Below are 26,524 nucleotides of genomic sequence, written 5' to 3'. Positions count from 1 at the left end.
GACAGCACAAAGCAAGGAAGCACAGATCGGACATCCAAGATGGAGACATACAATGCCAGCATGTGCAACATTGTTGTGTTATGTACCATGTGTCGTGAGATAAATTTCATGTCATGTATTATGTATCAATTGTTTAAGGGGCAATCCTTCTTCAGGTGTCCCTCACTCGGTACTTACACAGAAGCGTGACCGCAATGGCAATTACAAACTTGCAGTTCTTTGCACATGTTCCCCTTGTTCTTCTCATTTGCTTTCGTGAATAGAAAGACTCTGTGCACCGCTTCATATAACTTCCAAGGATTTTACTACTACTCAAACCCATGACAAGCTGCTCTCTTCTTTCAGGGAAAAGACTTGCACCTCGGTGATGATATAGACTAGTTAACATGCAGTCTGGCTAGCATTCCTAACCATACGTGCAAGTTAACCGGACATATATAGACATTATAACCCACACACCTGTTGAAACAGTCTTCATTGCCGATGGCCTTCTGGCAATTGGACAACATGAAAGAAGGGTACTTGCCTTTGTGGAAGACCATCAAAACCTTCTTCTTCATCGTCATCAAATTCAAGCACATAATACCTGAAAATTCAATTAGCAAGGCCATACATCTGACCGATTAAAATCATATATAAACATAATAAAGACCATGAAACATTGCAAATAGAGAGGAACTCACTCGTCTGTTTTCTTCTGGAACTCCAATAATGATCAAAACATGCATTTAAAATTTTACAAGAGATAATAAATCAGTGATAAATACACAACCCGAATGAAATTGCAAGGTAAAAAAGCTTGTCCTGAAGTCATGATTGCCTCTTGCATACCTTGCGATGAGCTGCCACTGCAGCCCTGTACAAAGCTGTTGTGCCAGGATACACAGCCAAAACTTGAGAACCTGTGGTGAAGTCCGGTGCACTTGAAGGGTCCGAAGGTTTAGGAAACGGAATTATACATGTGTAAGGCAGCTTGTACTTTCTGCTAAACTCCCAATAAAAAAACATAACTTGTAAGATGCTGTTCAATTTTCGCACAAAGACACAAATTGACCCCTTGCATGTGATCAGAAGAAGAAAAATGCCACACACAGAAAACAACCAAAACAAACACACACACACACATGCTAGGTATGTATTTATGTTTGCATTGATGTATGATGTATGATGCATGGCATGCGGGCATGCATAAGCGCCTGGGTACGGGTGCTCTTGGGAGCATGCACATGCATGCATGGGTGTAGGGGGGGGGGTGTGTGTGTGCAAGTGGGCGTTTAAGGAAGGGGGAAGGATACAACCTTTGAACACTTTCTTCATCATCACCAGGCTCTTCATCGATCACCTCCAATCTGCAAGAATCTCAAGAATATTAAATGGTGAACAAAATGGAAACCTGAGATGGAGCAAGCAAGACATGAGTACGTGGTGCAAAACTTATACCGTGAATCTAAATTTTAGCACCAAACTAAATAAATCAGGAACAATCCAATAATAGAAAAGTCACGCACTTGTTCAATTCACGATCAAAGCGAATGACTTTCACCACTATCCATTCATCTTTGTCAGCATTATCAGGTGATACTCTTGCAGCCACCTGTGCACCATGATAATGTCGGTACATATATGATATGATCTTTGACATAAACCACAACATTGCTGGCAAGTCAAAAGTAATACGATTTGCGAGACCTGATCTCCAACAAGTACAACTCCATGGTCTGCAGGAGATCGAAGGCTACCAGATGGGGAAGACAAACGAGATGGATCAGTATCTGCTTTCATCCGTTTGCGCTTCTGTTCACCACCTTCTGTTATATGAAAGCAAGGAAACAAAACAATTAGCTGTGACTGGAAAAAGCAACTCTTTGTAGAAATAACCCAAGAGCCAGATTAGCATGAGATTTGCAACAACTTCAGGTTCCTCTGATTGTCAGCACAAAAGATAACCTCCAGCATGAAGAGTCTTGTGGGACCCATGCTCATCAAGGGGGGTAATTAAGCACTGGTGACCAAGGAACATCCTGTGTTGCAAGAAGAGTGCAGGATGCAAAAACCTCACCTAACCTTTTCTTTGCATTATCTTAACACACTAAAACAGTCCCTTTACCATTTAAGATGTAACTAACTTTGGAATCTCTAAAATGTGTATATTTTAAAAATCCCATAGAAGCATGCACCTGTGTGTATATTTAAAAAATACCATAGAAGCATGCACCTGCGTGTAGGCAAGAGTGCAAACAATGACATACTAGCCATCTGAAATGTGTGTATTTAAAAAATACCATATACCATAGAAGTGACATACTAGCCATCTGAAAAATGTGTGTATATTTAAAAATACCATATACCATAGAAGCATGCACCTGCGTGCAGGCAAGAGTGGAAACAAATGACATACTAGCGAACAACAATGAAACCAAGCATTACATTGTAAACTTTTACTGCTAGAACACACAAGAAAACCTGATTTTTTCCGATGAGTTGTGGCTTGCCCTGGGACCATGAGAGTGTCAATTTGTGAAATTAAGGCTGCAGAGACTCTGCAAGCATCCAGAAAAGAAAAAAAAAATGCACTTAACTACCAATACTGCAAATGGACACCTAAAGGAAAGAAAAAATATCAAAATGAAGATAGCACCTGTCTTCTTCATCTGCAAACATTTTTGCTTCACTGTACAATGCACGAAGCCTGATCCAGAGTTTTTCTGGAAACTTCTCAGCTGTATCCGGGTCTGCAATCACAATGATTGTTGTTAATGCAAAAGTGCAGGTATGAAACAAGTTACGATTTCCTAAAACCTGTGTAGAGAAGTGGTTTGAATCAACTAATCATTCAAAACGCATGCTTCTACTTGAGGCTGTTATGATAGACATGAAGTACTAACACCTGGTAGAGTCGACACTTACTGGGCCTACTGAAACTACATTACTTACTTGGCAACAAGTTAGATTTCTTGTATTCCTGAGATTTCAAAATGACAGTTACATGAGATAAGAAACTTTGGGGGCTGCCCAACCACTGTGATGTGGCTTTCTTCTTTACACTCTATTATTTGAATCCTCGTTAAAGCTGTTACGTCCTGACTAATTGATGGGCTTACTGATTGCTTTTGGCAAGGCCGCCATGAAAGCTTGCATGGATGTGCAAGAGATTGAGAGAAAGGAAAAAGCACCTTTATGTGCAGGTTGTAGTATCTATGGCGCATGGTAACTGTTTGAGAACAAGCATTATCCAAGTAACAAATGATAAGTGTGTGTGAACAGCCTCTAAAAAGGCTTCATATGTATGTGTGTGTGAACCCACTCTTAGAGGGGTGCACCTACATATCTAGATATTATACTTATACTAACCTAAGCAATGATGTCATCCAAGAGAGGCTCTAAGCCTATAAAGCATTGTACTTGAGTGAAGAAATACAACACAAGTCACATCATTTGAGTCGTGCATCTCTTAATTTGTGCAGTCTTTCTTTCTCTCTCTTCTCTCTCCTCTCTCTCTCTCTCTCTCTCTCTCTCTCTCTCTCTCTTTGCTCCAATGCCATAAAAATGTTTTCAGTACAAGCCACCATAGCTTGTGCACCAGGCAGCTAACCCTAGGCCATAATTCAACAGTTGGTATTAGAGCATTGGCATCCACTATCTCCGCCCACATTCTGTTGCCGCTTCCTCCACTGTACACACGCCGCTTGAGGCTCAACGCCTCAGCTGAAGTAGCCAAACCAGCCGTTGTGCACATGCTACCCCTACGTTGCAGCCGCCGCCACAGGCTGTAGAGCCGACACCAGGCAGTAGAAGCCAAGAACAACTTTTCCCACCTATGTTGCCCCGACTGTGGACTTCCTCTCTCTTGTGCACACTGCACTCAGCTTGCGCTACTTCATCAACAAATCAGAAAGCTACCATTACACAAGAAAGTAAAATCAATTTGGGACTTCTTAATTTTCTACAAAATCCTGCTTAACCAGAGCAATTAACCCTAATCATACCATCATTTTTCAAAATTGAGGATACAAATTAAGCATTAAAGTGTTGCTATAGCATGCTACATCATCATTTCTCAAAACCCCCTTGTTAAAACCCTAATTTTTTGGGAGCATTTTCTGTAAAGGATTAGACACTGGCATTGGAAACTCTCCTTTGCTAAGACCTTCCCAAATTCATAGCATATCATGGCTACCCACATGTTGATTGACAAGTTCAATGGGGAAAGTTTCCATACCTGGCAAACTAAACTAAAATTTAGTCTCATGAGGGAGAGCCTATGGCTTGTCATTGAAGGAGAAGAGAAGATGCCAAAGACTAAGATGCACCCTAGAAAGCATGGAAGCTTAGGGATCAAGATTCAAAGAGCCTTTGGCCTCGTAGCTCTTGCCCTCTCTAATAATTTCATATACCATGTTGCAGTTCTCCCTACCTCCAAAGTAGCCTATGAAAAGCTGGACAAGCTTTTTGGGGCTCAAGCAAAGGACTCCAAAGTTTCTTTGCAAATAGAGTTCTATGGTCGCTTAATGCAACCACATGAGAGCTTTGATGCTCATGTGAACAAGATGAACTCCTTAATGAACCAGCTTGCAGGTCTAAAGGTACAAATTGAAGATGATGTGACCCTGGCAGTACTCATAAAGTCCATGCCTAAAGAGCGTTATGGGAACCTCATCAACACACTGAAGAACTTGCCAAAACTTACCTTGGAAGGGATCTAAGAAGGAAAATGAACACGAAACATGTGTACACCCATTGAGTGTTTTACTGGACACTATAGAGAACCTGCAAGAATACTCTTGCTTGAGGTTGCATTTTTGCAAGCACAAAGTTTGCACAAGAACATTGGGTTGCCTAGTATTGCACGTAAGTACTTCTTGGTTTGCTTGCAGGTATCAGATTGTGGATTTTGACATCATGGCTAAAAATGCTACACATGTATTTGGTGTGCTATCCCAAGAGGATAAGCTACATGGAACAAACTACTCCCTGTGGAGTTTCATGATTCGGAATCTGCTGGTAGCCAAAGGGCTTTGGGGCATTGTGTGATGATGGCACACGCCCACTTACCTTGCATTCTTTGCCTCCCTTCTCATATTTGGGCTTTCACACCTCTCTCAATCTCTCTATGAGAGGAGGTGCTGAACCTGTCACTTTTGAAAAGTTAGTGGGTTTCCTCTTGTTGCAGAAAGAACAAACAAGAGTAAATCTATCAAGCAACCGTGGTGGTGACAAGGCATTTTCAGGTAAGGACAATGGGGAAAGCAAAGAGCTTTAAGCATAGAAGACATCCGTGCCTCAAGCCATATCACTTCTTCCAAAAATGTATTTCAGCACTCGGTTTATGCTTTTGATTGCCCGCAAATGTATTGTATGTTCCAGGAATAAAGAAAAATCTGCTCTCTATCTTAGCCATAACTGATCAAGGTTTGGTGGTTGAAGTTGTAGAAAAGAGGTGTTTAGTCAAGGACCCTTCAAGGGGTTATGCTATAGTTACTTCTGGAACACGATGCAAAGGCTTGTATAAGCTGGACAACTATAACAAGTGTTCATATGATGCGCATACACAGTGGCTGCCCACACAACCCATGTCTTGAACAGGTGCCCAACAAAAGCTTCGGAAACCATAACACTATTTGAGGCTTGGTGTCACCAATTGGCCGACCATTTGGTCCATCTCCAGTTTTGTGTCTCGTTCACTTGAGGCCAGGCCGATGTCTCATGTGAAAAGGCCAGTATTTTTGCTTAACATGCACGGGAGCCAGACTGGTGCCACCCGTGTGTTAGCAGGATGGTATCGTATGGGAGGGAGCCAGACTGGTGCCACCCGTGTATGACCTGGACTGTGTTCTATCCATGGGATTGTCACGCCATGGAAGAGCCAATATTTGTGCCATGTCTTGCCTATGGGACTGTCACTCCATAGGGAGGCTAGTGCCTGGAACTGTGTTTTACCTATGGGACTGTCACTCCATAGGAAGACCAAGATTTATGTTTTATGTCGTGCCATTTTTGTGCCCGACAGATGTTTTGTACTTGTTCCATGAACGGGAGATATGTCCATGATACTATTTGCACATGCACTCATGTTCTGCATGTTTGAAACTATTTTCGCATGACTTGTATTCTTGTGTTTGCCTGCTTGACGTGCCACTTACTGAGCGGGGACGCCTGCCAGTGAGTCGTGAAGTTTGCTCTGTCTTCTGACGAGTTTTGTTGCGTGTGAACAGGTGGTAAGTGTATTGCACTTGTTGGTGTAATAGTTTTAATTCTAACCTTTCATTTTATAAGGTTGTAAGTTCACATTCACTTAAAAGTGGGCACCCATTATGGGCACCCACATATGGGCCATGGTGGGGAGCCACACTTAACCCTTGAAGTGTGTGGGGGTGGGTGCATGGCCACCTACCCACACCACACCATGAAGCTGGCCGCCCCCATGCAAACGTGGGGAGCCGGCCAGCTATGGTCGTTTAACTCCTCTCTAACACCTACAAAGAGGCGACCACCCTTTTTCTCTCCGCCCAAATGATTGTGCGCCGCCTCCTTCTCAAGCTACGCCGCCTCCACCTCCACAAGCAAACGGCGGCTGCTGCTCCTCCCTTGCAAGCGGCTGTTTTCTCCAGCAGGCGGCTGTACCTCTTTTTCATCGGCGGCTGCCCCTCCTCCCATACAGGCGGCTGTGCCTTCTGCAGGAGGTGGTTGCGCCTGTTCTCCAGCAAGCTGCCCTCTACACAGCAAGTGGCGCAGGCTGCAACCAGGCGTCTCCTATCGATCAGTCGGCTGCACCTCCTTCAGGCGACTGCGCCTCTCTCTCCCACTCGCATCCACAGGTGGCTGCGCCTGTCTACTGCAGGCGGTTGTGCCTCCTCCCCACGGGCGGCTGCAGTCGGATGTCTCTTGCCCATTCCGACAGCTGCGCCACCCTACAAGTGGCTGCAGCAGGCGACTGCTGCACTCTCTAGGTGGCAGCGCCTCCCACAACAAGCTGCGCCTCCTCATCCTCTCCATAGGCGGCTACGCCTCCTCCTCCTCCACAGCAGGCAGCTGTGCTCCTTTGCAGGCGGTTGCGCCTCCCTTCCATAGGCGGCATCTCCCTCTTCCTAGGTGGCTACACCTTCTACACAGGCAGCTCCTCCTCCTCCTCCTCGACATGCTGCTGCGCCCTGGTGTCCACCTCTAGTAGCTGCACACAGACACCTCAGGTATCTGTCTTCCATTTGCGAGCTACAAGTGAGTGAATTCAGATTTAAGTAAAGAACTTTGTTGTAAATCTGATAAAGGATTCTCTCTACCGCTAACACCCGTTCGGTGCCGGGTAGTCCAAGCTTTTGGAGAACCACGGTCCAAAGGTGCCGAGATCGGGAGAGCCAGGCGTTAGTACGGGAGCGCCTATTTGTGCGTGGTCCTGGAACACCAGTGGGGCGCTCTCCGCGGATTCCAGTGAAGGCACAGGACCGTAGAGACTGGACCACTCAAGCGGTCGCTCTCCTTCGAACATCTACTTCGAGCCTCTTGTTTGGTATTGTATTCATCTCAGTTGTACATGGACATCATCTGGTTCATTGAACCCATGGAGCATTGTATTTGTTAAATACTCCCAATAATATATCATATATTGAGGGAAGGGTCGGCCCGTTCCGGCCCCAATGCTGGTGTCCATCTATCAACATTTCATTTCATTTCAATTTTCAATTGTTATTAAGTTGTCCATTTCCAATTGTGAGATAAGGTTGTACTATTACGCGTGTGGGTGTCCAACGGAGTCTATTCCCACTTAGATGTAGGTAAAAAACATGTTAATCTTTAGGTAGAGGGATTAGTATATCCACTTGATCTAAGTTGCATTAATCGGTTTCATTGGTATCAGAGCACGGTTCTTTCCCTCTTCTTAGTTGGGAAACGAACCTGTGTATTGGACACCCCGCTTCTAGCACACTTAACACAATGGACAGCCAAGGCCACCCTTTGAAAGTGCCTAATTCGAGGGGCCCATCAAGTGCCTCACGTGGTTCTGATGCTCTACAAGGAAGGCACAAGCCCCTAAGGGTAAATGATAGTGATTCAAAGGGACAACTGTCTCGAGGAAAGACAGTCATGCAAGAAGAAGAGCCTGATGCAATGAGGGCTGAATTGGAGCATATGAGAAAGCTTTTGCAAGCACAAGAGCAAGAGCTGAAATTTTTGCATGAAGATTCCCATGTGCAAAGTGCCATTGAAGCAAGGAAAGCCGATGCAATGGTAGATGTGACTTTTGAGTCCATGGCACGAGAAGTGGGCAAGAAGCCAAGGGAGTTGGCACTTTCTTACCTCCTCCGCAAAGGTGACATCAAAGAGGGGGAAGATGGAGAGCTGAAATTCAGAAATCCACCTCGCTTGAAGCATGGAGATCCCGCATCTCAAAGGTTGAGGTCATTTATGCAAAAGGAAGAGGTGACAGTCACCTCTCGTCATGCATCTTCTCCACAAGGCACAAAGCCTGACAGGTATATGTATGCTAGTGCTCATGGAGGGCATGATGGTCACATGCATTCAAGACATTGTCATGTGCATCACAGATGCCATGGACATTCTCAGGGCTAGATCCAGAAGAGGCAAACAGATAAAGACCATGAACCAGTAGAAGATAGGTAGAACCAGAATGTAGGAGCTTCAGGTGTAGCATCTGAGGTGAGCATGGAGCAGGACAAGTGGGATCATGGAGGGAAGCAGACGGCTGAAGCACATGAATCCAGACAAGGGCTGTCGGCTGCAAGAAAGAGGATGTTGGTTGCCAGAATAGCTGTCGGCTGAAGTCAGCAGAGTGGACAGCAGCAGGCACATCAAGAACATGGATAAGATCCAGTCGGGCTGCATTAAAGGGACTTTAATGAACTTGTAACTGGCCGACCAGCAGTCGGCCAGTTCACCATTTATTCCAAGGGGCTATAAATAGCCCCCCTTGCTCAATGTCTTATTCATTCAATCCCACTAGGGGTTTGGATCCTTAGAGGTCCCATAGGGGACAGATTTTAGGGTTAACCACCTTTTTATGAAGGCAGCCCATGGCTGCAGATATGTACCCTTTTTGTACCAATAGATATACTGAAATTCCAGCACTTCTCTCTCTCTCTCTCTACTCTCTCTCTCTACCTGCGTTTTTGCATCAGATGGTGCGTTTTTGCATCAGAAGGTTTCCAAGAGTGTTTAGGGCTGAAAGAAGACTACCCAGAGCTTCCGCGCGTTACATTGGTATCAGAGCATCAGGCTCAGCAAAGCTAAACACTGATTCAGTCCCAGATGATGGTGTACAGGTCAAAGGTACAGGAAAGTACACGGATTCGAAGCCCAAGGCGAGGAGCACAGAAGCGGGAAGAACTCCCAGGAGGTTTGTTGGTGGTGTTCCACAGTGCCAGATGGGGATGGCAGTTCCGTGAGCCAGATAGGTTCTCAGGTAACGGTCCCAAGGGAGGTTGATCCTCCAAGGGTGATGTGAGAGTGCCAGACTCAGCTCCAGGAAAGAAGACCAAGACGGTGTTCAGAGTCAGGGCAGGAATGGATTGTGGACTAGAGGAAGACCAGATGCATAGATCTTCATCAGAGACAGAGTGGTTTGGAGAACAGACCGGATTTTCAGAGAAAAAGGTTTGCCAGGGATGGAAGATGACAGAGGGACTTCGGGACAGGATTGGGATGATGACAGTCATCCAAGAGCAGGTTGGATTCCCGTCATCAAGTTTAGCAGAGGGGGATGTCATGTGCATCACAGATGCCATGGACATTCTCAGGGCTAGATCCAGAAGAGGCAAACAGATAAAGACCATGAACCAGTAGAAGATAGGTAGAACCAGAATGTAGGAGCTTCAGGTGTAGCATCTGAGGTGAGCATGGAGCAGGACAAGTGGGATCATGGAGGGAAGCAGACGGCTGAAGCACATGAATCCAGACAAGGGCTGTCGGCTGCAAGAAAGAGGATGTTGGTTGCCAGAATAGCTGTCGGCTGAAGTCAGCAGAGTGGACAGCAGCAGGCACATCAAGAACATGGATAAGATCCAGTCGGGCTGCATTAAAGGGACTTTAATGAACTTGTAACTGGCCGACCAGCAGTCGGCCAGTTCACCATTTATTCCAAGGGGCTATAAATAGCCCCCCTTGCTCAATGTCTTATTCATTCAATCCCACTAGGGGTTTGGATCCTTAGAGGTCCTATAGGGGACAGATTTTAGGGTTAACCACCTTTTTATGAAGGCAGCCCATGGCTGCAGATATGTACCCTTTTTGTACCATAGTATATACTGAATTTCCAGCACTTCTCACTCTCTCTCTCTACTCTCTCTCTACCTGCGTTTTTGCATCAGATGGTGCGTTTTTGCATCAGAAGGCTTCCAAGAGTGTTTAGGGCTACCCAGAGCTTCCGCGCGTTACAGACATGTATCCCATGGTAGGGGTGACAGGTCTGCCACTAAAAGAGCTTTGCCTTCTGAGTTGTCTCATGGAGAGACATTGCCTTATGAAGGAAAGTCACATGCATCTGATTCTCAAGTTCGTGGAGCACATGCCACCGTGCTTCATGAAACTTTCATGATGGCCCATAAAGCCCATGCAGATAGGGCTGCCCTGTTGAATAAAGTGAAAAGAAAAAGAGAGGACCATGAGCCTCATGCCAGAAAGCTCAAGGAATTTAAAGCAGGTGACAAGTCTGTTAAGTTTGATGTTTTTCATGGAGAACATGATGCTTCCAAAGTGTTAGCATTTGTGGCACAGTTTGACATTGCTTTTAGCGATGAGGACTTCACTGAGAAGTCTAAAGTACGCCATGCTAGCATGTTTTTGAAGGGGACCGCTACTCATTGGTGGATCACTGAAAAGATCACCAAAGATCCCATTTGCACCTGGAAGGAGTTTAAGGACAGATTCTATGCTCAGTTTTTGCCACCAAATGCGGAGCAAACTCTCACCCAAAAGTGGGATAGACTTGAGCAAAGAGATAATGAAAGTGTGCAACAGTATGTCAACAAGTTTTGGAAAGTGTTACTGGAGGTAACTCCTTTTATGCAAATCACTAAGGATACAAGAAAGAGGAAGTTTCGCTCCGGATTGCAACCAGCTTATCGTTCGGGCATTGAATTGCACCCGAAACATACTTTGCAACAGCTCACAGCCTCTGCTCTTGCTACGGAGCAATTGGTGCTCAAAATTAAGCAGGATCAAGGCGGTTCAAAGGGGAAAGATAAGGCTGTCCCAAATCTGCAACCCAAATCTACAAAAAGGTGAACAGCCACCTAAAAAGAACTTCCGGGAGACCCACAAGGGAGGTAAAGCTGAAAATACCTCATCTAAAGATCAAGGCCCAAAGAAAAACAAACTCGGCTTGACCCCGGAGCAAAGAGAGCAATATGCCAAGGAGGGAAAATGTTTTTCTTGTGGCAGCAAAGAGCACATGTTTCGACAATGCCCTGACCGCAAACCTAAGCATGAAGCTTTGCTAGTACCTGTAATGAGCATGTCATCTACATACAAGATGACTATGAGAATATCGGCATCGATTTTCTTCACATACAATGTGCTCTCAGCTGGACAATTCACATAACCTTGGCTGGTTAGATGAGCATGTATTTTATCATACCAAGCTCTTGGAGCTTGCTTTAACCCATACAATGCTTTGTGTAACCTGCATACTTTATGTTCCTCACCAGGAACTACAAAACCAATGGGCTGATTTACATATACTTCCTCCTGTAAATCCCCATTTAAGAATACAGTTTTGATGTCCAATTGATGCACTTTCCATCCTTTATGTGCAGCCAATGCAATCACTGATCTTATTGTGGTTATTCTCGAAGTAGGAGCAAAAGTCTCTTCATAATCTATTCCCTTTTTCTGGGAGTAGCCTTTAGCCACAAGTCTTGCTTTGTACCTGTCAATAGTACCATCAGACTTTCTTTTGACTTTGTACACCCACTTTGTTCCAATGACATGCTTGCCTTTAGGCAATTCCACAAGATCCCAAGTATAGTTCTTCATGATAGAAGAGATTTCAGCTTACATAGCTTGCACCCAATGTTCATTCTCATGTGCTTCTTCATAAGAAGAAGGCTCTTCTGAATCAAAGAGACCACCCATTGCTAATGCAAACTCCCCACGATGTATATTCAAAGCATGGCTGGAACTAGCCCTTGTTCTACCTGTGAGTGGAGCTGCAAGTTTGCTTTCTTGCAAAGTTTTCAGCAACCATCTTGGCACTGACTTGGCTGTGTCTATGGCTGTTTGCTCTTCCTTGACAAGATCTTCCACTTCTTCCATAGAAGGGGGCTGAATGGCTGGCTATTCCACATGTTCTACATGAGGATTTTCTTGTGTAGGGGCTGGCTGATCTGAATCCCCCCTAATTGCAATGGGTAATAGTCCATCAAACATGTCCTGTATGCATGTATCATTACTTTTATACAAGCTATACATGGGCTGTTCTGAATTTTCAACAAATACCACATCTCTACTGACAAAAATCCTTCGTGTTGTTGGATTATAAAGACGGTATCCTTTGCTCTCATTGCTGTAGCCCACAAAAATGCATTTCATTGCTTTGTCATCTAGCTTTGTTCGGAGTTGTTCTGGCACATGTGCATATATGCCAAACACCCAAATGTATGCATATAATCCACTGTTGGTTTTCGGCTATACCAAGCCTCAAATGGTGTTATGGTTTTCAAAGCTTTTGTTGGACACCTGTTCAACACATGAGATGCACACATTATAGCTTCCATCCAGAATTTGTGAGGCAACTTTTGTGCTTTCACCATGCATCTTGCCATCTCCATGAGAGATCTATTTTTCCTTTCAGCTACACCATTCTGCTGCGGTGTATAAGGCACAGTACATTGGTGTTTGATGCCCTTTTGAAGCATATAATCCTTGAATGCATTTGACATGTATTCTCCACCTCTATCTGAGCGGAGTGTTTGGACTTTACATCCACACATATTTTCAGCCATTGCTACAAAGTGTCGAAAGCATGTAAACACATCTGCTTTCGCTTTCAAGGGGTAAACCCAAGCAAACCTGGATAGTCATCAATGAATGTGACAAAGTAAAGATGCCCCCCTATGGATGGTGTCCGCATTGGACCACATACATCACTATGTATGAGCTGTAATTTAATTTCAGCTCTAACAGTTCCATCTTTGGGGAATGGTTTTCGTTGCATCTTTCCCAAAATACACCCCTCACATACATGTTTTGGAGGCGACATATTATCAACCATATGATGCTTCTACAAAAGCATCAAACTCTGAAAATATACATGCCCAAAACGAGCATGCCATAGCTCTGCATCATGCATAGCAGGAATGTGGGCAGCCACTGTATTTGCATCATAAGTACGCTTGTCATAGCTGTCCAACTTATACAAGCCTTTGTATCGTGTTCCAGAAGTGACTATTTCATAACCCTTTGATGGGTCTTTTACCAAACACTTCCCATCTTCAAATTCAACCTTTAAACCTTGGTCGTTTATGGCTGAGACGGAGAGCAGATTTTTCTTTATCCCTGGAACATACAATACATTTTTCATACATATATTGGCACCATTACCTGCAATAAGTATGACATTGCCAATTCCCTTTACTGGATATGTGGTATGATCTGCACATGATACAGTGTGGCCATTTGAAGCATAAACCAAGTGCTGAAATACATTTTTGCATGAAGTGATGTGGCTCGAAGCACCACTATCAAAATACCATGATACATCCTGTCTGTCAGATGCAATGCAAGACATATCATTGTCTGAAGACTGAAGCACTTGGTGTGCCACTAGTGCATGTGACCAAAAAAGTGTACTCTTCCTGGATTACATTAGCTGATTGCTGTGCTTTGTCATAAGAAGAGTCTGCTACTGCATTGCCTGCTTCTTTCCTTTTCTCTTTTGCAATCCACTTCCTACATTCACTGATGTAGTGTCCAGGCTTATGGCAGTAGTGACATTTGCCCTTCTTTTTGGGCTTGTTTGCATCCCCTTTGTCAGACTTTTCACCACCAGAAGAGGGCTGTCCATGACCAGCCTTGCTAGACTGTTGTCCCCCATGCTTAAAGCTCTTTGCTTTACCCTTATCCTTGGCTATAAATGCCTAGTCTCCACCACGGTTGCTCGATAAGTTTGCTCTTCCTGCAAGAGTAAACCCACCAGCTCTTCAAAAGTGACGAGATCACCACCTCCTCTCATTGAGAGGTTGAGAGAGGTGTGAAAGCCCAAGTAGGAAGGTGGTAAAGAATGAAGAGTGTTGGTGACCATCTGTCTGTCTGGGATAACCTCATCAATGTTGAGCAATTGTTCCTGCAAATCTTTCACTTTGGTGAGATGATCCGCCATGGAATCACCCTCATCCATAGAAAAAAGATCCAATTGCCTCTTCAAGTAGGCAACTCTTGCCTCGTTGCGTAGCTGATACATTGCTTCCAATGTGTCCCATGCAAGCTTCGATGTCTTGCAAGAACGAATGTGCGGAATAATAGTCCTTTTCACTGAAAGGGCTATCAATGACATGGCCTGTGCATCCCTAGAGTCCCATCTCTTCTGCTCTTGTGTGGGAGCAGGTTCTACATCAGGAGCTCTTTGAGCACCTCCCCTTTGAGGCGTGGCTGGCTGTATGGTAAGTGGGCGTGTGTCATCACCACACACGATGCCCCAAAGCCCTTTGGCTACCAGCAAATTACAGATCATGAAACTCCAGAGAGAGTAGTTAGATCCATCCAACTTGTCCTCCTGGGTGAGCACACCAAATACATCTGTAGCATTTTGAGCCATGTCAACAAAATATACCTACAAGCAAACCAAGTACCAATGTGCACTGCCAGGCAACCAAATGTCCTGTGCAAATGTTTGCCTGTGATGGGAGAAGGAACCTGAATTAGGGTTTAGAGTTCATTCATGGGAGACATACACAGAGAAGCAAGGGAGAGAGAGAGAGAGAGAGTTGTGGGGATAAGTCAACTCATGAAAAGCATGAGTGTGTGACTCCCCTATCACACATGTATATTGCACTAGTACACATAGTGCACTTAGTACATTAAAAGTACTAAGTGTACTATGTACTATAACTTATGGGCTTGTACACACTATAAGGGTGGGCATAATGCCTTTACCCCAACAACCTCCCACTTAAAGGCAAAGTGCCCTTAAGTAAAGGAAAAGAAAAAAAATCAGCATGTACATGATAATATACAAGGCCATATCAAGGCTGAAAATGGCCTCATCCAATGCCCATCAAGTGTCTGCAATGAGCAAACCGCTCCGGAGGCAAACTCTTCGTCAACAGATCAGCCGGGTTGTCATCCGTATGAATCTTAACAAGCTGAATTTGCTTGTTCTCTATCACCTCTCTGATGAAGTGATACTTCACATCCACATGCTTCGTCTTTGCATGAAAAACAGGGTTCTTTGCCAACTGAATGGCACTCTGACTGTCACAATGCAACAATGGAATATCCCCTGTATAACCCAAATCAACCACTAACCGAGATAGCCATAATGCCTCCTTGCAAGCCTCTGTGGCTGCAATATACTCGGCCTCTGTAGTAGATAAGGCAGTGCACTTCTGCATCCTGGATATCCATGACACAGCACCTCCTGTGAATGTAAATACATAACCGGTAGTAGACTTCCGGTTATCTGGATGACCGGCATAATCCGAATCCGTGTAACCATGCACTAATGCATTCTGTTTGCCAAAGCAAATGCACAAATCCTGTGTGCCCTTTAGGTATCTCATGACACCTTTCACTGCTTCCCAATGCTTCTTGCCAGGGTTGGCCATGTATCTAGAAACCACTCCCACTGCAAATGCAATGTCCGGCCTAGTAGCAACCATGGCATACATGAGACTGCCACAAGCTGAAGCATACGGAATCTTGGCCATATCAGCCCTGTCTCTATCTGACTGTGGGCTGTCCATAGCACTGAGTTTCACATATGGAGGCAAAGGAGTACTAGCTTTCTTCCCCCCGTCCATATTGAACCTCTGCAAGACTTTGCCAATGTATTCCTTCTGAGACAAATACAACACATGCTGATTTCTGTCCCGAAGTATCCGCATACCCAAGATGTGATTTGCATCACCCAAATCCTTCATATCAAAGGTTTGATGCAGCCTCTGCTTCAAAGCATCCATCTCTTTACGAGATTTCCCGGCAATCAACATATCATCAACATACAAAATGAGAATCAATAGACTGCCATCCAAAGCTTTCTTGGTGTACAAGCAGTGATCTATGTCACTTCTCCTGAATTTCTGAGATTTCATGAATGTATCAAATTTATGATACCATTCCCTTGGTGCCTGTTTGAGCCCATAAAGACTCTTTTTCAGCTTGCATACAAGCTTCTCCTTTCCACTCACTGCATAACCCTCTGGCTGCTGCATATATATCTCCTCATGGAGATCACCGTGAAGAAAAGCAGTCTTCACATCCATCTGAATCAAGTCCAGATCATCATGCGCAACCAAAGCCAACACAGCTCTAAGTGTGGTCATTTTGACCACTGGAGAGAAGATCTCATCAAAGTCCACACCATATTCCTGCTTGAAGCCCTTAGCCACTAACCTGGCTTTGTATCTTGGCTTAGCATCTGATGCAACTTTGAGCCTGTATACCCACTTGCATGGCAAAACCTTCTTGCCTGCAGGCAAAGACACCAATTTCCATGTTCCATTTTTATGCAGAGAATCCATCTCTGACTTCATGGCACGCTCCCATAGAGCCTTGTCTGCCCTCTGTAAAGCCTCTTTATAACATGAGGGCTCCCCACAGTCAGTTAGCATCAAGTAGTCAACCCCTGGAACAAACCTGTCAGGGGCTCTGGAGGGTCTAGTGGACCTCCGTACCCAATGACCATCATTTGCAGGTTGCTGTCCAGCCTGCATATCACCCATTGGTGGCTCCTGTTCCATGCCATAAGGCTGAAAAATCATGCCCGGTATATCCTCCAACTGTGGTATATCCATAGGGATATCTTCTGCCATGTCTGGCTGTCCATTTGGACCATTTTCAGCACCATTTAAGGGCTGGTTTTCCTGCTGTAATGGCTGATTTACAGCCCTCTGTTGTTGTCCATGATGTCCATCATCATCAAAGATGACTCTGCCAGGCTCCTGTTGCCTTGCAGGCTCCTTATACATGCATGTTTCATCAAAAATGACATCATTGCTGCGTATGATCTTTCTATTCATGGGATCCCAAAGTCTATACCCCATTTCACCTCTGTCACCATATCCTAGGAATATGCATTTGTGAGACTTAGGATCAAGTTTGGTGCGCATTTCCCTGCGTATGTGCACGTACGAAACGCAACCAAACACTCTCAAGTGCTTGTATGACGGAGGCTTCCCTGTCCATACTTCTTCTGGCACTTTCCCACCAAGCCTCGTGTTAGGTGACCTATTTATAAGGTGTACGGCTGTCATAACAGCTTCAGCCCAAAAACCATGAGGTAATGCAGCATGTGACAACATAGAACGGACCTTCTCCTGAATGGTCCTGTTCATCCTCTCTGCTGTCCCGTTTTGTGGAGGATCATAAGGAGTAGAGAGCTCCCTTTTGATGCCTTTAGCATCACAAAAGTCCTGAAACTGTTTGGACATATACTCTCCCCCATTGTCGGAACGCAAAGTCTTCAGTGTTTTGCCAGTTTGATTCTCCACATGAGCAACAAACTTCTCAAACACTGAGAATGTATCACTCTTCAAACGAAGAGGATAAACCCACACCTTGCGTGTGGCATCATCAATGAAAGACACAAAGTATTTTGCCCCTCCCAAAGAAAGCTGAGGCATCTCACATACATCTGTATGCACAAGCTCTAACTGAGCATCTTTTTGTCCAAGAGCTTTCTTGTGGGGGCACTGTAGTTGCCTACCATATATACAATGCTCACAAAACTGAAAACTTGAAAACTTTAGAGAAGGCAAGTAACCCAAACGAGACAATTGCTCCATTCCCTTGACACTCATGTGTCCCAACCGGCTATGCCACATAGAAATTTCCGGCAGCTCAGTTGCATTTACATTTGCATGGTGACAAACACCTGCATGCATGAAATAAAGAGTGTCCACCTTAGAGCCTCTGGCAACAACCAGTGAGCCCTTACTAATCTTCCACTTTCCACTACCAAATGTGGTAACATAATCAGCATCATCAAGCTGTCCAGTAGAAAGCAGATTCTTCTTGATCTCAGGCACATGCCTGACATCATGGAGCATAAGCTGTGAGCCATCTGAAAATACAAGCCTTACATCACCTCTGCCAAGAATCTTGCATGCATGGTTATCACCCAAATAAACCACTCCTTCATTGCCAGCAGTGTACCTGACAAACAAGTCTCTGCAACCTGTGACATGAAAGGAGGCACCTGAATCAATGATCCATGAGTGCATACCATGACCACCTGTAAGAAGTGAATGGGCATCAAGTGAAGACGTAAAGAGGACCTCATCCTCACTGCCACCTGCATGTGACACATTGATTTCTTCGATCTTGACTCCACTTTTGCCCTTCGGCTTTACATCTTTGGCTTCATCCTTCTCTTTGTCTTTGCCTTTTCCTTTTTCTTTTTGATCATTTTTCCATTTGTAGCATTGTTTTTTGATGTGTCCCTTCTTGCCACAATAATGGCATTCCAAATCCTTTTTGGAGCGAGACTTGCTCCTTCCCCTTTCTTGGCTTTTCCCCCTTTGCTGGGATCTCCCACGTGCATTCATTGCATTAGACTTGCCAACAGAGTTGTTTTTCCTGTTCATCTCTTCTTGAAGAAGAGCACCCTCAACATCTGCATATGACAGCATAGCATGCGAATTGCTAGTGGCTGTCCTGAATGTGTCCCAACTCTCTGGCAAAGTGCATAACAAAAAAGTGGCTTTGAACTCATCGTCCATTGCCAACTTTTGATTGATAACCTGGCTGACAATACCATTAAACTCATTTAAATGGGCTGTCATAGAAGCCCCTTCCTTCATCTGAAGACCTATGAGTTTCTTCAACCAATACACTTTGCTTGAGGCACTTTGTTGGGCATACAAGTCCTGCAATCTCTGCCACATTCCCCAAGCTGTCTTCTCTTCACGAATGCTGAAAAGTAATGAGTCTGACACAGACAACATGATAGTAGATCTTGCCAGCTCATCCATATCTTCCCACTCTTCAGCTGTAAGAGAAGCGGGCATCACACCCCTTTCTTTGATAGGCTTGTGCTGCTTTTTCTGAAGCAACACATTGTAGCACTGGGTTTGCCAAATATCATAGTTCTGCGAGCCTTCAAGCTTCTTGATGTGAAGCAATGAAGAGCTCTCGCCTGTGGTTGCCATAGCAAAATGCAACCTTTAATGCCTGACTCCCTGCAAATGTGCAAACACTGCACCCAAGATGTGCAAACACTGCACCCAAAGCACACAAAGTGCTCACAAATGTTCTCCCAAGCTTTATCTCCCACTGCGGAAGCAAGAATGCAACTTTTCTCCCACTTTTTGTGATGAAAACACCAAAATCTGGTTGCTGCAGATTTTGGACAGCACCTTAAATGTGCTCTTTTGCCTCTCCAAAGTACTGTACAGCAGTACCAAGTGCTCACCAATGATGTACCAAACCTGTACCGGCAATTTCAGCAGCTGAATTTGAACCTTTTGATCACTCAAAACAGTGTACAGCCATGCCAAAACATGCACAAAGCTGTGCCAAATCTGTACCAGCAGGTACAATAGCAATAAATGCTCTCCTGGCTGTCCAAATGAGTAAAAATCAGACTTTTACAGTCTCGAACACTGCATAAAACAGTCCCGAACAGAAATTGGGCAAAAGCCCCTTGACTGCAAGCTGATTTTTGAGGATTCAAGGCATAAATGTCTTGCCTGCTGCTTTGCCAAGCTCAACAAGCATACAAACTTGAAAAGCCCCTTGATTTAAGATTAATTTTTGATCATACATGGTACATTGACGCACATAAAGGCATCCAGAGTGTTCACGATCCTTCCCCCTGGCCACATATACATCAAATACATGAAAGCCCCTTGATTTACAGGCACATTGAGTGCTTGTAAGGCATCAACACATTATCCACAGCATCAAATGCGATTGCCTGCATGCAAATCAACCAAATCGGCACAAAAGCCCCTTGATTTGCACTGCAGTTTGTTGCAATTTTGCCCAAATGTGCGATTTCTCACATCATACAGCATGTATGAATGCTTAATTGCACAATTACATCAAAAGCCCCAAATTTCAACATCCAATTTCCTGCAAATTAATCCTGATTGTGACCAATGTCACCCGATTTTGCGAATTTTGCTCAAAATTGAGCAATTGGGTACCTGTATCCTGCTCAATTAATTGAATTGATAAAAAATTCCCAAAATTGAAGCAAAATACCTCTGATTTTTTTGATTTTCGGGCTGAATTTGAAAAAGGGCAATTGATGCTGTTGCAGTTGCAAGATTTGTTGATTGTTGATGCTTCCTGTGTGTGTTGATTTCTGATCCTTGCAGGTGAAAAGGGGGGGCACTGTTCTGTTGCTGCTGCACCACGAGTCTCTTCCAAAAAAAAAGAAGTCGGGCTGCCTCTTTCCTGCTGTACTGGCTGTGCTGACACGTGTTTGTATGACAGAAGGCGCTTGGCTGGTTACGCACGACCTGGGCAGATACGGGATGCTCTGGCTGATTGCGTACGTGCTGATTTGCTGTCCCGTAGGGCTCCTGTGCAGCCCGTGTGGCTGCTGCTGCTGCTGCTGGGCAGCCCCTGCGCTGCCTAGTTGGGCAGCGTGGCTGCCTACTGGCAGCGTGGCAGCCCACGTGGCTGCCTAATGGCAGCGTGGCAGTCCACGTGGCTGCCTTATGGGCTGCAGGCGACGTGAACAGGGCAAGGCGACCAGCATAAACGACCAGTTATTGGTGACCAGCAAAACGACCAGCAGCTGTGCATACACAGGCGACCAGCAAAACGACCAGCTCTATGGAGGGCTACCAGGAGCAAGGCGACCAGCTGAGAAGAGGCGGCCAACAGAAAAGGAAGCAGCCAGCAGCAGAAAGAGGCGACCAGCAGAAGGGCAGCCAGCAGGAGAGCACGACCAGCAGAAGGGGGAGAGGGAGGGACAAACACCTGCTCTGATACCAGTTGATGGGAGAAGGAACCTGAATTAGGGTTTAGAGTTCATTCATGGGAGACATACACAGAGAAGCAAGGGAGAGAGAGAGAGAGAGAGTTGTGGGGATAAGTCAACTCATGAAAAGCATGAGTGTGTGACTCCCCTATCACACATGTATATTGCACTAGTACACATAGTGCACTTAGTACATTAAAAGTACTAAGTGTACTATGTACTATAACTTATGGGCTTGTACACACTATAAGGGTGGGCATAATGCCTTTACCCCAACAGCCTGCAAACTGAAGCAAGTGTAAACCTGCACCAAATTGTCCAATTACACACAATGTGTATACATACGCGACAAATCACAGCTGTAATGCCCAATTACATGCTCCAATCTGAAAAGCCCCAATTTTTATGCACTCTAATCGCTTCAATGTGCATTTAATTGGCCAATTTTCACAAAAGTCCCAAATTTTTGCAACTGGAAGAGGCTCAATTTGCTGATTTTGACCTCAATTTGGAAAACCCCCAAATTGCAAGCAAAGCAACATGTCCAATTTTTCAATTTGGCCTCAAATTGAGAAATCCCCCAAATTGCCTGAACCCTATACCACCTGCAATTTTTCTTTGAATCTGACCTGCATAGAAGTGTCTGCAAAATTTGTATGTTTTAATGCATATTTTTACTCGCATGAAAAGTACCTGCAGGCGAGTGCAGTACGGATGGCAGAGACTTGTATTGCAAGCGTCAGTCCAGGTGCAGGTGTCGGCGTAGGCAAGCGCAGGTTGAGGCGGATTGCCAGTGCAGGTTGAGGTGGACTGCCAACGGTGGCCTGATGCGACGGCCGAGCGGGGCGTAGGCAAGCGCAGGTTGAGGCGGATTGCCAGTGCAGGTTGAGGTGGACTGCCAACGGTGGCCTGATGCGAGCTTTGGAGGTGCCGGCCGAGCGGGGCGGAGGTGGCGATGGGTGCAGTAGCGCCAACAGGAGGGGCGGCCGTGCTAGGCGGAGGTGGCTGCCTGCGCAGTCGCGCCGCCGAAGGAGCTGGGCGGAGGTGGCTACCTGCGCAGTCGCGCCGCCGAAGGAGCTAGGCGGAGGTGGCTGCATGCGCACTCGCGCCGCCGAAAGAGCTGGGCGCGGAGACGGCGGCGGTGGAAGGCTGGCCAATAACGAAGCCGGCCGGGCTGGGCGGCAGCGGAGAGCTGGAAGCCGGCCGAGCGGCGACGGCGGCAGCGGCGAAAACCAAGCGACACACAGAATCTGCGTTTTCGACGAAAATTCGCCGGCGGAAATTGACAGTCAGCTACAAGCTACAGGCCCTAGACTAAAGCTCTGATACCAATTGTTGGTGTTGGACTCACACACTCACACAAAAACCTGCACATTAGGGTTAGGTGCAGGATAGAGAGGCTCACACACAGAAAATGAGAGGGAGAGAGAGAGAGAGAGCCAAAAGTGTGGTAGCCACATCCATATAATATAGAAGTACAAAATATTATATGTAGAGTGTCCTTTCACACTTGACTGCTTGATAAAGCTTTGGTTGCAATCCATTGACAAACTTTCACATTTCCATCAATGGTGGGATAAGAGTATATGAGGTAAACTTCAATGAGACGGCTGAAAAGTTATTAAGATATGTTGCCACACTTTCTCCCGCCTTTTGCTTTACCTCATCCCATTCCTTCTGTACATCTGCCTCAAAGGTTGTGGGAAGGAACTTCTTGTTGAACATGGTTTTGAAATCAGCCCATGAGGTAGGCTCGGTCCCTTCTTAGACCACCTTTAACCACCAATTAAAGGCAACATCTTTCAAGTGCATACGGACTGTGCGGAGTTTGGACTTTTCGGAGAAGTCCTCTCCTCCAAAGGCGGCGTCAAACTGTTTGATGAAGAATAGAGCTTTCTAAGTGTCCCGCTTTCCATAAAAGATATCAAACTTTACGCTTTTCTCTCCCGGCTTGAAGTTTGCTTTGCCGGTTGAAGGCTCCTTTGCCTTCTTCTCTTTTGCTAAGCCAGAAGAGGCTGCATCTAATAGAGCGAGTCTTCGGGTAGCTTCTCTCTGTCCTCCATGAGTGATGGATCGAGTGGCTTTGGGTTCTTCTCTAAAGGTAACCCCTTTACCTCGTAAGTATGCTTTAGCGGCTTCCACACCTTCGGCTTCGGTGGTCTAGTCTTTGATAAAGTCTTCGAACACATGAGCTCTTCTGTAGTCTTGTTCCTTCTTGGCTCTCCAAGCTAGGAACTCTTCTTCTTGAAGATACTTTTTGAACTTTTGAAAGTCTCGATATTCACCTGATGTCATGACTACGGTCTCATGAGAGACAGATTGGCGGCCTTGGATCTCTTCTTGATACCCTAGGTTGTCTTCATAGTTGTTACCTTCTTGAGGCCCTTGGTCTCCTTCAACTCTCGACATGGTTCTATCACCCCAAAAAAGTTTTCTTCAAGAGAAAACCTGAATACCGTTGTAAGCCCAACGGAGCGTGTAGTGATAGATGCAACCACGTGTACGAGAGATAAAGATAGAGAGAGAGAAGGGGGAGAGAGAGATGGGAATAGGGGTTTCACACAGTACACCACACTCAGTGGGGAACAGCGCCCCACCCCCACCTCCCTCTTCAAGAATTTATTTCAAGAACAATCCACAGGCTTTTCCAAGCCAGGACCAATACACAAATGAATACAATATCAAGCAAAAGTGTCGATGTCAAGATCAGGCTGAGTCGATGTCGAGGCACAAGATAACTGATGCCAAGCTCACCACGAGGATGACCCACAAGAGACTTACACCAAGCTAGTACCAATATCCAATGTCGGAACCAAGTATGATGCTCACAAATTCCCACAAGAGCTTGGTACTCAATAGGAGCCTTAGAAAAATCAAGCACCCAAGGTAGTGATGTTGATAGAGGAGGCTGCACCCAAACCAGCTCAGGTTTCTTCTTTGCAAGATCTGTTGAGTGGCACAGGTGCTACCGTAGTGGCGGCGCAACTGCTGTACAGAGCAGAAGCAGCAAAACAGGTGGCGTATGCGTTGCAGGGCAAAGGCAGGTGCTGCAGCAGGCAAAGATTTGCAAGGCAGTGCTATGCTCTCTTCAGGGAGGTGCTAGTTGCAACCAAGGCGGGTACACAAGGCAACGCTACTGCAATGCAAGTGGCGGTGCACAAAGCAGAGGTGGCCGCTGGAGACAGAAGCAACGCTGTTGGGGTGGTGAAGCCAGGTGAACAGAGCGCTGCAAGGGCGACGCAGCCAGGCAAAACAGAGGCGGAGCAAGGCGCTTCTGGGCAAAGGTACACAAAATAGTGGAGGCGGCTGAGTACATAGAGTAGAGGCGCAGCGCGACAAGGCTGAGCGCTGGCTGAGAAGGGCGCTACAGGGGCGTCGTGGAGGTGGTTGCCGATAAAGATGGTGGTGTTGGACGGCCAAAAAGAGAAGGTTGTGACGATGATTTTTCTCAAGATCTTCTTCAATAATCTCCACGAATACTTCTATGAATCTCCAAGAGGGTGCATGCTTCTTTATGTACTTGAAGGGGTGCCTGCTTTTGCCACACTTTGCTTTTGCTTTTACCACTTGGCTTTTGTTTTAGCCTCCTTGCTTTTGTTTTAATAATAGTCAAAGTTCTTGATTTATGCTTTTAGAATCTTCAGGGCCTTGCTTTTTGGCCCTAGAGTAGCTTTTTGAAAAAGCGCCTTTTAGCTTTTTGATCCAATTCGATGCCCTCTTTCCAACAATGCCCTTAGCTTTTTGGTCAACAAAGTTTGACTTTTGCTTTTTCTTGCTTTTTGACCAAGACTGATGCTTTTTTTCCAATTCCAACTTTAGGAACCCTGTTTCCATGAGTCCATCATCCTGTCCATGTGTCCGGCCATGAGTTCTATCATGTGAAAAGAGCATGGAGGACCAAATAGTTACAGAATGTACAGAATGGAGAGTTTGCATTTGCCATGGGGGGGGCCTCTTTCATTCAGAAGAGCCTTCTTCTTGTGAAGAAGCACAAGAGAATGAGCACTGGGTGCAAGCCATGCAGGATGAGATTTCTTCTATCATGAAGAATAATACATGGGATCTTGTGGACTTGCCAAAGGGCAAGAATGTCATTGGAACAAAGTGGGTGTATAAAGTCAAAAGAAAGCATGATGGTGTAACCAATCCCAACACCCGGACCAAGAAACAGTTCGTGCAAACAGAGTATAGCAACAGAAAGCCACAAAATAGGTGGACAACACATAGCTGGAACAGCCAGCCCCCATAGGTAACTTCTTTATTTCTTAGAAGCTTTTTACAAGAATTCCAAGGTGAGGTTGCTTTCAGCACCAAATTTTCCACATGTCCTGTATCTGATCCATAAAGCAGTCCATGAAATCTCCAAAATACCTCAGACTCTGAGCCAGTCAATGACTCAGCTGATTGAGAAGAGGCCATTCCCCGGGAGGCACATGCATGCAAGATACGCACAATCAGGGAGCTGGTGACGGAGGAGCACTATATCCTGCTATAAAATTCCTGGGGGATTCTATTGTCCTTTTCGAGATGGATCTTTGCGAGGTCGTGCACCCAAGGAGTCAAACCATTGAGATGCTTCTCAAACCTCCATTACGAACTTCTTTAAAGTGTCTCCACCTACAGACATAGGGAACACACAGGAACACACAGGCCATCGACTACATACTAGAGAATGGGACCTGTGGAGTCACTAGAGAGTGAGCTCCCTTCTGAGAGCCAGATGAGGATCAGTTGTGGATCCAAGACATACTTCGGCGACATGGAGAGGCCTCACCGCAGGAGTTGGACATCATCACGGCCCTCCATTTGGGTATAATCTCTCTCTCTCTCTCTCTCTCTCTCTCTCTCTCTCTCAAACAAAACCTTGTTTCAATGTAAACATGAAGGTCAGAAAAACGCCCTTACTGGTATTGAGCAGCCTGGAGTGGATCTTGTTGATCTTGTTGATCACGGCCTCCTGGTCCCTCCGCAGGCGCTCCAGTTCCCTCAGAAACTCGTTCGATGCTTCGAAAGTCGCCATTTTGAGCCTTCGTGTATTCCGTTTCCCCTACATGAGTTACTGTTAGAAGGCAGGCCTGGAGGTTCTGCATCAAATCTATCCTAACACATTGCTTTACAATTACTATAAGTTTGTCACATACATAAATAATTGGCTCCTTAAAACTTGAGAAGCCAATGTAACTTGGCTTATATAGATTCTAAAGTTTTAGTGTTTAGAGATAGAGATAGGATCTAACACTAGCTTAAAATGCCGTCCATAAACTCAAACAAAGGAATTCTTTTGTCATTAGCTTCATCACTCCCACCCATTTTTGAGACTGGTTTCCCTACCCATCTTCAGGCATTACCCAAGCATGTATTTTTAATGTCCCAGAGGCTCACTAGTTTAGAGCCTTTTCACCTACCCAAGCATCTATTTTTATT

General features: G+C 45.4%; 1 protein-coding gene across 2 annotated transcripts; it reads right to left on the bottom strand.

The window, feature by feature from the left end:
• Window positions 1–95: 95 nt before the first annotated feature.
• LOC147620613 (SAGA-associated factor 29 homolog A-like) lies at window positions 96–26,254 on the bottom strand. 2 transcript variants are annotated; one of them, XM_086824855.1, is made up of 9 exons: window positions 26,006–26,254; window positions 2,639–2,732; window positions 2,464–2,540; window positions 1,690–1,808; window positions 1,509–1,594; window positions 1,299–1,349; window positions 832–985; window positions 684–697; window positions 96–586 (listed from the first exon to the last, which is right to left on the bottom strand). In XM_086824855.1, exons 1-9 carry the CDS (start codon window positions 26,118–26,120, stop codon window positions 475–477), a joined length of 822 nt encoding a protein of 273 aa, XP_086680981.1. In that variant the 5' UTR covers window positions 26,121–26,254; the 3' UTR covers window positions 96–474. The 2 variants fall into 2 exon arrangements, with proteins under 2 accessions (XP_086680981.1, XP_086680982.1); XM_086824856.1 differs by having other exon boundaries at window positions 832–982.
• Between the last annotated feature and the right edge of the window lie 270 nt (window positions 26,255–26,524).

The sequence above is a fragment of the Cibotium barometz genome, chromosome 31, assembly GCF_041138505.1.
Source record: "Cibotium barometz isolate CiBa-2024 chromosome 31, ASM4113850v1, whole genome shotgun sequence".
Taxonomy (NCBI): Eukaryota; Viridiplantae; Streptophyta; class Polypodiopsida; order Cyatheales; family Cibotiaceae; genus Cibotium; species Cibotium barometz.
Note: the sequence above shows the minus strand (reverse complement) of the source record. Positions and strands in the feature narration are given on the sequence as shown.

Coding starts and splice junctions, on each gene's coding strand:
- LOC147620613 (XM_086824855.1), bottom strand. CDS start 26,120: ATGGCGACTTTCGAAGCATCGAACGAGTTTCTGAGGGAACTGGAGCGC. Junction 1,350..1,508: donor TTTGATCGTGAATTGAACAA/GTGCGTGACTTT, acceptor AGATTCTTGCAG/ATTGGAGGTGATCGATGAAG. Junction 986..1,298: donor GATGAAGAAAGTGTTCAAAG/GTTGTATCCTTC, acceptor TTGGGAGTTTAG/CAGAAAGTACAAGCTGCCTT.